This window comes from Dendrobates tinctorius, unplaced genomic scaffold (genome assembly GCF_039654945.1).
Source record: "Dendrobates tinctorius isolate UK_male_01 unplaced genomic scaffold, ASM3965494v1 ptg000060l, whole genome shotgun sequence".
In the NCBI taxonomy this organism is placed as follows: Eukaryota; Metazoa; Chordata; class Amphibia; order Anura; family Dendrobatidae; genus Dendrobates; species Dendrobates tinctorius.
In genome coordinates this window covers 58,305,906-58,316,879 of record NW_027361728.1, presented here as the reverse complement: position 1 = coordinate 58,316,879, position 10,974 = coordinate 58,305,906, and the positions used below count along the sequence as shown (strand labels likewise).

Sequence of the window (10,974 nt, the reverse complement as noted above, 5' to 3'; positions counted from 1 at the left end):
AAATTTGGAGACATGTTGTCGGAAGTTTGTAGATTAAAAGAACAATTTACATTTTGCTAAAAAATATACCGTATATACTCAAATATAAGCCGAGATTTTCAGCCCATTTTATGGGGGCTGAAAGTCCCCTCTCGGCTTATATTCGAGTCATACACCAGAGGGTCGGAGGGGGAGGGGGGGCGGTAGTGTCGGGTCATACTTACCTGTCCTGGCGCTGTCTCTTCAGCCCCCAGCTTCTCCGCGATCTCCCTTCCTTCCTTCAGCGGTCACATGGTACCGCTCATTAAACTCATGAATATGCGCATATTCATGAGTTTTAATGAACGGTACCACGTGACCGCTGAAGGCAGGACGGGAGATCGCAGAGAAGCTGTGGGCTGAAGAGACCGTGCCAGGACGGGTAAGTATAGCGATACTCATCGGTCCTGCGTCCATGGCTGCTTGCTGCTGTGTGGCACGTCATCTGTCAGTGACGTTCAGACAGCAGAGGGCGCGGTGACATGGTTAGTGCGCGCCGTGCCCCCTGCTGTCTGAATGTCACTGACAGATGACGTGCCAGACAGCAGCAAGCAGCGATGGACCGGGGGACAGGTGAATATCTCAGATGCTGGCAGTGACACCGGCACCTGACACCCAGCGACGGAGAGGTGAGTATGTCATTTTTTTTTTTTTTTTTTTTTTTAAATGCAGCGGCAGCACATGGGGGCATAATCTATGGAGCATCTTATGGGGCAGCATATGGGGGCATAATCTATGGAGCATATTATGGGGGCAGCATATGGGGGAATAATCTATGGAGCATATTACGGGGGCAGCATATGGGGGAATAATCTATGGAGCATCTTATGGGGGCAGCATATGGGGCCATAACCTTTATGGAGCAGCATATGGGGCCATAACCTTTATGGAGCAGCATATGGGGCATATTATTCTATGGAGTATCTTATGGGGCCATTATTAACCTTTGTGCAGCATTATATGGGGTGTATTTTGTATGGAGCATCTTATGGGGCTATCATGAACTGTGTGGAGCATTATATGGGGCTCCTGATTCAATATGGATATTCAAAAACATTTAACCTACTGATGTCTCAATTAATTTTACTTTTATTGGTATCTATTTTTTTTTTTTTTTTAAATATACCAGTAGCTGCTGCATTTTCCACCCTCGTCTTATACTGGAGTCAATAAGTTCTCCCAGTTTTTTGTGGTAAAATTAGGGGGTTCGGCTTATACTCTGGTTCGGCTTATACTCGAGTATATACGGTACCTATAAAGAGAAAAATCAGACAAACGAACATTTGGTAGTGGTCTCTTAATTTTTGCCAGAGCGTGTTTTTTTTTTTTTTTCTTTAATGAAAGCATTTTGACATTTAGCACTTTGGTTTCTGCACTTTCTGCAATTTGGCTACCAGCCATGGCTATCTTTTTAAAATTCCATTGTCAAACTCTATAGATGCCTTGTATGAAAGTCCTGGTATATATTGGGGAATTGCACAAAGGGCATCACCTTTATATATTGTCAGCCTGGAAGTCATCTGATAATGCGGTGACGTAGCCGATGGGGTAAGGTAGATTCTGGATGGACCCAATCCATGCCGTTTTCCTACTTCATTATCAGATTGAGCCTTTTGTAAAGATTTGCTTGTACTGTACTAGGCGTGTAACTATAGAGAACTCTATACTGCCTCTTCTGTATGCGCACAAGTGAGGCTGCTGCTTTGGTGTTTACCATTCTTTCTTTAATAGTTTTGTCCTCTGTTACATTTTTCTATGAAAGTTTTTTGCCTTTTCTGTAGGTAGCTGCCTCCACTATTACAGCACGTAATGACAGGCTGTGTAATCTTGTGGTCACGCTGTAATGGAGCATGCAGTTGCCTTTTCACATTTGGCAATTAAAGTTTCTCTAGTCATTGCCTCTCGCCAAGGTTGTAACTGCGATACCATTTTTGCTTGCTTGCTGTGTTTTAAATGTTTTTACAAGGGAATTGCACCATACTTGGCTAAGATTGCACCATGTGGCTCCAAGAGCTCTGTAGTAAATGACATAAAGTAATGAGACCATAGACTAACCTGATAAACGCCCTCCTGCCGCTCCAGCACCACCTGGTGCTCCCCAGTGGGTCCCATTCTATCCATTCCCTTCTATCCATGCAACTGCTGGAGCCAATCACTGGCCTTATCGGTGTTTGGCATGGGAGAAGGTGATGTGGCCATAAGGGACATTATCCCTGCAGGAGGTAAGAGAATGCCAACTGTACCAAAGTGGGGAACACTGGAGCTAAGGTGCTGAAGTAGCAGATTTCAGGTGAGTATAGGTTCTCTTGATTGATTTTATTTATTTTATTTTCTTTTTTTTTTTTTTTTTTTTTGCAGTTTCCTTTGTAGGCAATTGTCTTCAAAGCTTGGAAAATCTTTTTAAAGGTTTATTCTCATCCTCAGAAATGGTTATATTTGCAAATTACTTGTTGTTTAAAAACCCTCTTCATTCTTAAGAACAAAGGGATTTTTAATTTTTTAGCTTGCTGCTGATTTCCTAGGTTGCAGGCTACCTCTGCTGTGTCAGCGGTGGCCCACCTCCTTGGAAGGGAGCACAGTGTTGCTCTGAAGCCGGTGCCATTGTGCTCCTCCAAGGCTTGCAGCATGGGATAGCGCACATTTTGGATGCGATGCTGCTGTAAATCAAGCAGTAGCACAGCTGTAGGTAGCTAGGAAGCTGGGAGGATGGGGACCCAGTAGGCTCCTACAGAAGTTGAGAAATTCTCTTTAAAGGCTATTCTCCACTTTATGAGGTACTTAACAGAACATACAGTAATTAATAGGTTGTTACCACTTGTTAGCAGCAAGGGTCATCCAAAAATTAATATTAGGCATGATGTAGTAACACCATTGTATTTTGATTTTGTTTTTATTGTAGTGTTTGCTGTTTTTAAGCAATTTTATAGTCTTGCACTTTAGTAGTACCTGAAAGGCAGGGGTATGTATAATGCTTGAACGGTTGCTTTACTTTTATATTGATGACACAGCTAAGGTCATCAATATTAGATCGGTGGGGGTCCGACTCACGGCACGCTCTACGAGCAGCTACTTTCTTTGTGAGCTGAAGCCGGATGTTAGGTGACGGAGCTGTGCTGTTCAGCTTGTCAACCACTATGTAGGGGTGGCGTCCAGGTCCTGCATGCCTCTCCGTATGCTAGTAAGAGCAATCTGCAGTTCCCAGCTGTGGCCATTACACAGGTGGTGGAGCTGTTCAGGTCTGCAGGTTCTAACATCTGTCAGCGCCGAGAAGAGCTGATTTTTGGGGGTGTCAGTTGTCGGACCCCCACTGCTCTTATATTGATGACCTATTCTTAGGATATATTATCACTTTAAAAGTAGTGAAGAAGTCTCAGTAGCTGGTACTCGAGCAGTTTGTTTTATTTTTTAACATTGTCATCTTCAGAAACTAAATTTGTATTAACCTGGTGTTCTCACATGCGTTACTCAGGGAATGTGTCCTAATATGCGGAGCCCTCCGAACATTCCATTACTAGAACTGTATGTCTTACTTGTTGTGTATTTATCATGTTGTGTTTTTTTTTTTTACTAAGAAGCAAATATTTTCCATAATGAACAACTTAATTCCAAGTTTTTTAAAATAAAATTCTAATGAAAAAAAAACAGTTTCTGTTGTCATTATTACAAGAAATGGAGCAATTACATTGGTGTATTGAAGTTGTTCTTTGTCCTATGGCCATAGTTTATGCTTTACGCTATAGAAGTGCAAGATGAATGTGAACAGAGCCCAACTTCTCAGCAGAACCTTCCTTTGACCTTGATCAGGTTTCTGTTTTTGATTTGTTCTGTACACATGGCCGAATAACATTATGTAAAGTATTTAACCTTTTCTTAGTTGTTTTTTTTTTGTGATGTCAACAAATGTTAGCTCATATACCAGACAGCAGAATTATAGTTTTTTGCAAAGATGTATCCTATTACTCCCATCCATTTACCATGTCTTTATTCATATGATTTATAGGGCTGAAAAAGCACGAATACGAAGGCAAAGTTCAGAAAGTAGGTTTCGTCCTCTAAGTGCTTTTGCTTTAAGGGTTAGATATCTCTCCAAGTTGGGAGCACAGGTACGTGTCATAATCGCCATTGGTAACAAATGTGTGTTGTGTTTTCTCTGTAATGAGCCATTGAATAATGCTGCTAAATATGTTTAGACTGTTTGGCATCTTTTCTATCCCTACTGACAAACTTTATACACTGTTCCATGACCGTCCAGGTATCTGGAATATTTGATTATCTGACACCTGTTAGGTTTCATTGAGGCTAAACAGATCTGTTTTTATGGAAATTAGTGTTGTGTGATGTTGTTGTAGTTCTTTGAGTTAGTTGGTAATGTTATATTTGTATGTTCTCCCTGTGTTTGCGTGGGTTTCCTCCGGGCACTCCGGTTTCCTCCCACACTCCAAAGACATACTGATAGGGAATTTAGATTGTGCGCCCCATCGGGGACAGTGATGAAAAATGTGTGCAAATTGTAAAGCGCTGCGGAATATGTTAGCGCTATATAAAAATAAAGATTTATTATTATTATTATTATTATTATTATATTGTATATTTACTGGTGATGAGCCAATGTGCTCGGACAAAGCGTTATCCTGCTTGCTCGTGTGCTAACCGAGTGTTTTCGGTGTGCTCGAAGAAAATATTTGAGTCCCCGCGGCTGCATGTCTTGCAGCTGTTTAACAGCCACGACAAATGTGAGGATTGCCGTTTTTTTTAGGATGTGAATGATGTTTAACCAGATTTTCCCCTTATTTTGTTATTTCTTTGTTTCCCCCAGCTGCCGGAGCATTACTGCAGCCACTGTTCATCTCTGGCCCACAGAAGTGTCCTAAAGTAACGTCAGAAAATATTTTACCAAGAAGTTGTCTTTCAGTATGCCAAAGAATTAATGATGCTGCTTTTAGTTTTGACATGGGGGGTGTACATGAATATTTTTTGTGTATCAAAAATTTCAGTCTATGCAAATTGGACAACACTGAAATGCACCTTTTTTTTTTTTTTTTTTTTTTTTTTTTTTTTTATGGTGTTCATACTGGTAAGCCAGAGTAATCAGAAAAATGACTTGTCATTCTCCAATCCTCTGAGAAGCAATATAGAGACTTTTGCGTTGACATTGGTAAATGATGAGTAATATAGGGATCATCTGTACTTTGTGAAGGCTGCTATAATTAATGCCAGGACACCAAGGTTCCTATCACGTTGATGAAGTTCTAGTAAGTGAACTGTTTAAAATGGATGGGTTTGTCATGACGATGGAGCCACTGGTGTCCCTGAACAGCTATTCTGTATGAGTCCTGTTTGGCCCTGATTGCTCTGTTTTCAGACTCCTCCCCTATAAAAACTTGATTCAGAAAAACCACCGATGGGGCCACGAATTTAATGAGTTCAGATGGGCACAAATGTATTCTGGTACGGACACGTTCAGAGTAAAAATAAAAACTTTGCAATGACACGAAAAGGGGTCAAATTAACAGTCTATGGCCTCTTCGGAGGTTTGTCTGAATCTCATTAGGTAGACTCGGACAGAACCCCTGGATACCCACTACATGAACACAGTATGGATAGGGCCTTAGACAAATGTAGACCTCTCTTCTCCCCCACTTTCCTGCGTATGAGAGTTGACAAGTCCATCTGTTTGCTGCATCAGACTGTAAGGGGCATGGTTAGACATGGCCCCTGATTCTAGTCCACTTGTCTAACAATGCTGTTTCTGATTCCAAAATAAGCATTTGATTCCTTTTACGTCATATACCATTCTAATGCTCTGAGTGTTTTTTTTTCTTTGCCTCGCCTGGTGGTTGCTGAAACGTCATTGTACTATTGAATAATGTACTTTAAATGGGTTGTCCATCTTCGTGCCAAATTGGTTCATAGGTAATGCTTTAAAAACATGAACTAACCAATACTTGCCTATTGGAGCCTCTGCCTCTCCAAGGCTTTCTCTCCGTTGCCTCAGGGCTGCATCCGGACTTCAACTTATGATGGCTGCAGGCACTCACTAGTTTCAGTGGTCTCATACCATTTATAGTGAAATTGATTGGCTGTGGCTGTCACATGTTATGAATTTAATGTCACCGCTCCGACCCGGTCAGTAAAGGATTTTCACAGTTAGAGGGTTGTACTGACTTGGGTCAAAAGTTTGCTTTACATGACTGCAGACTGCTAAATTTATATCTTGACAGCGTGCCTTCGAGACCCATCTGTCTTCTCCCAATTCCCTTCCACTAAGCAGCTAAATAAGTCTATTCTGCACATGGCTGCAAGTATGTAACTCACATACTTGCAGTCATGAGACCACCTAATCACACCAGGAATCCCAGGAAATCGCTGCCATCACATGCTGCCAAGATTTGGCAGAGACTACAGTCTGTTGTCCCAAACATGGACAACCGCCTTAAAGGTTTATACCAACTTTCGTTCACCAGCCAGCCAAACTTTCTGGTGGGGGAGGTGCACAAATGTTTGAGTGACAGTTCACTCCAGCATCATTGTTGCACTGATTTGGCTTAGGGAAATACAGAACTCCTCCATAAATGTAGATGTAGAGTGGTGGATATATATAATAATAATCTCGAATAGGAACTACACATGTTACCAAAGCAACCAGCCAATGCTTTGGACCTAGAGAGTAGTGACCAGTTCCCTAGGCAACAAGCTATGAGTAATTGAAGTGGCACATTTGGAGAACAGGTGGGGGTGAAGTTTTATTCCTTTTTTTTAAAAAAAAAAAAAAAAAAAAACTTTGCCAGTAACTTACACTTTTAAGGACCTCCAGAACATGTCCATCTAAACAACCCTAATCAATTACATAAGAGGGTTAGGTTATTTTGAATCATTTCCTACTGGTGACCCAAATTGGAGTCAGGATGGACAATCCTTATAAAGTGCTGCATGGGCCTTTTTGATATGATCCCTTTTACTATATGTTGAGGTGAGGGAGTAGAGTAACTCTTCATCTTATACACTATTCTGTAGAGGTTACAACAATGCCTCCATTTACACCACTAAATTCCTAAAGACTTCTGAAGTTTGGAACCTGTCAGAAGGGGAATAAGTCTGAGGAAAGAAGTCTGACATAAGCCGAATTTAAAAAAAAAAAGTTTTATTAAAGTAAAATAACTCACCAAAGTCATGTGATCCACTCGACCACACAGTACAAAGCTTCATGATCACTGCCATGCCACATTTTAATGGACTTTTATAGATATGAAGACTTTTTGTGTTAACCGTGCACCTTTGTGTCACTATTATTGTATTTTGCAAAAATTATCTGTTTCACCTCTTTATTCTGCACAATTCTACAAAATAAGCTATTGGAGATGTCCTGTACACTGTTACAAGAGCATTTGTGTATTCAGACAATAACGTGATGCTGAGCGGTGACTTCAAGAAATTAATTTTATAGCAATTTTTTTTTTCTTTGCGCGAAATGATGAGAATTTAAGTAAATGGACCCTTACCAATATAGTCTACATGCCTGTACTCATGATTATTTTGTACGGGAAAATGATAGCCTGATTTATCTAACGCCTCTGCGTTTTTTTTTAATGACTGAGTTTACATTTATTACACTTGCCATAGGCGCCCCCCAAGAAACCAGAATTGAACTGCAGACTATAGACTGTTGTGCTCAATTTCTGTAGCTCAGCATCCACAGAGCTTCCAAATGCTATATGTAGCTAAATCCTTGTAAAGACCCATACACATTAATGCAAAGTCGGCAAACCTCTAGATTTCAATGGACATGCTGGATAGATTACATGTTGAGGACCTACTGATCCAACCTGCCCTCCCTGATTTCAGGAAAGTGAAAATCGGGGAAGTTTACATTTAAAGGGAACTTGTCTCCAGGTTTTTTTTTCCATATGAGGTAAGTACCTGTAAAGCCCCATATACAGCATTATTATACTTGCCTAAGGTGCAGTCTAGTCTGATGGGCATTGTTGGTCTGGATCTGGCTCCTCATCTCTTCTTGCAATTGTGTCCTCTGCTTCGTGTGGATGACATGTCCTAGGTCATCCACACAGTGTCCAGCATTTTGGTCCTGCGCAGGCATACTTCTCTCTGCCCAGAGTAAAGTACACCTACCCCCATAGGATGCGCCATCCACACACAGCAGAGGAGGACAGCAGTCACAAGAAGAGAGGAGGCACTGGACCTATCCCATCTGACCAGACCGCCCCATAGGCGAGTATAATAAAAGGTGTTTGTCTTCCAGGCCAGATTGGGGGAATATATACAACATATTAGAATGCTGTGTATGAGCGCTTACAGGTACTAGCCTTGGCTTAAATGGGCTTGAATGGGAAAAACCTGGTGACGAGTTCCTTTTAAGACCAGATCCTTTTGTTCACAGTGGTGACAAGCCACAAACAGAGGTATCTTATAAAGGCTGACTCCCTTCCAGTCTTTTGAAACTGCATGCAGTGTCAACCATTTCTCCCAGTACACATGCACACAGAGCTGTTTGAGTGTGCGCTGAAATCTGTTGAAGTATAGGGACACATTAAAGGGGTAATCCTACGCTGAAGTTTTTTGTAGGCATTCATGGTTTTACAACAATACATGCAGGCATACTCAGCACCCCTGTGGTTCCAGCACAGGTCACTCTGGAGGTCTGTTCCATTCGGAAGCCACCAGGATCACCGCACCCTAAGTTTGACTGCAGCAGTCAGGTTTCTCAAAGAAACATCCGATAACATGCTCTGCTGGTCATTACATGAGCTGCACAGTAAGTTTACGTTATCATCGAACAATCGTGTGGTCCATTAACACAATACTGAAATGCCATACTGACCTATGGTATCCAGATACAAAATAATGACCTGTATTTGTAACAGTAACAAGTGCATCCTTTCTGCCACCCAATAAACCTCCAGTCATGTTTTCTGTCTGCCCTGGGATATGCTGCAGTGATGAATGTCAGACTCGGACTTTGGGCCTCGATTAGACAGTTCATCGTATTATCTTTAGTTTACATTGTTACTTTCTATGTTTACAGTTTGTACTGAAACCACTATATTCATATCGTAACAAATTGTACTTCTATTTTTGTGTGCAAAATTAAACATTTTTTTCTTCACCTTTTTTGGTTTCTTATTTTTAATGTTTTTTTTCCCTTAATATCTTGAACATTTGTTAGATTACAGATCATCAGACTTAATATTTGCAGTGCCTGTAGGCTAGGTTCACACTGCAGACTTCCCACTGTGGGGATGCTGCAGCGATATCTGCAGCAACATTTACTGTTCTGGATATCTATGAGAAGAAGCAGTGGGGGCAGCCTCATATTTTAGGTATTGCAGAATGTAATTCGCATCTACATACACATCATAATAAAAATTACATTGTGGATATGTTTTGCAGCATACTCTTGAGAGTTAAGATCCGCAGTGTTTTCACAACATGTGAACTTGCTATTAATCAGTTCTGAACCATAAAATTAAAATAAATCTGTAAGCTATGCCTTTTACTAACACCACAGGTTTTTTTCTGTCTTATAATAATTTTAACATTCCTATGATTCCTAACTTCTACAGTGTTTTTTCAGCAGCTTTAACCCCTTAACGACCGCTGATATGCCTTTTAACAGCAGCCATTAATGGGCCTTATTCCTCAGTGTGCTTTTTCAACATCGCTGACACTGAGGAATAAAGTATAGCGCCATCTGATGGCGATTTCCATGGTTATCAGCAGTATATGACAGCTGAAACCCTGCAGTATCGGAACCCAGACGGTTTGTGACCCGTCTGGTTCCGATCCTGCGTTTTCATGCGGTCACGCACACGTCAATTCGCTGCATGCGGACACATCCGCATACAGTGCCTTGCGAAAGTATTCGGCCCCCTGGAACTTTTCAACCTTTTCCCACATATCATGCTTCAAACGTGAAGATACCGAATGTAAATTTTTGGTGAAGAATCAACAAGTGGAACACAATTGTGAAGTTGAACAAAATTTATTGGTTATTTTACATTTTTGTGGGAATTCAAAAACTGAAACATGGGGCGTGCAATATTATTCGACCCCTTTACTATCAGTGCAGCAAACTCGCTCCAGAAGTTCATTGTGGATCTCTAAATGATCCCATGTTGTCCTAAATTACTAATGATGATAAATATAATCCTCCTGTGTGTAATCAAGTCTCCGTATAAATGCACCTGCTCTGTGATAGTCTCGGGGTTCTGCTTGATGCACAGAGAGCATCATAAAGACCAAGGAACACAACAGACAGGTCCGTGATACTGTTGTGGAGAAGTTTAAAGTTTTGGAAATCATTTTGTATCCAAATCTGGCTTTAAAAATCCCATGGAGCACCGTCGAAGCGATCATATTGAAATGGAAGGAGTATCATACCACTGCAAATCTACCAAGACCCGGCCGTCCCTCTAAACTTTCATCTCAAACAAGGAGAAGACTGATCAGAGATGCAGCCAAGAGGCCCATGATCACTCTGGATGAACTGTAGAGATCTACAGCTGAGGTGGGACAGTCTCCATAGGACAACAATCAGTCGTACACTGCACAAATCTGGCCTCTATGGAAGAGTGGCAAGAAGAAAGCCATTTTTCAAAGATATCCATAAAAAGTGTCGTTTAACCCCTTCACTCCTGGAGCGGTTTTCGATTTTTCGTTTTTCACTCCCCTTCTTTTCAGAGCTATAACTTTTATATTTTTCCGTCAATATGGCCATGTGAGGGCTTATTTTTTGCGGGACGAGTTGTACTTTTGAACGACACCATTGGTTTTACCATGTCATATATTCGAAAACGGGGAAAAAAAGTGCGGTGAAATTGCAAAAAAAAGTGCAATCCCACACTTGTTTTTTGCTTGGCTTTTTTGCTAGGTTCACTAGATGCTAAATCTAACCTGCCATATGATTCTCCAGGTCAGGTTTATCTAAGTGGTGAAAAAAAT

The 10,974-nt window shown here is 41.1% G+C and overlaps 1 protein-coding gene across 1 annotated transcript in view; it reads left to right on the top strand.

Moving 5' to 3' along the window:
- MFSD1 (major facilitator superfamily domain containing 1) overlaps positions 1 to 9,139 on the top strand; it is a 90,305-nt gene extending 81,166 nt beyond the window's left edge. The window contains exons 16-17 of the mRNA XM_073578978.1: positions 4,019 to 4,121; positions 4,835 to 9,139. Coding sequence (XP_073435079.1) covers positions 4,019 to 4,121; positions 4,835 to 4,894 — 163 coding nt within the window. The 3' untranslated portion in view covers positions 4,895 to 9,139. The remainder of the gene's footprint in view (positions 1 to 4,018; positions 4,122 to 4,834) is intronic.
- Positions 9,140 to 10,974: the final 1,835 nt, after the last annotated feature.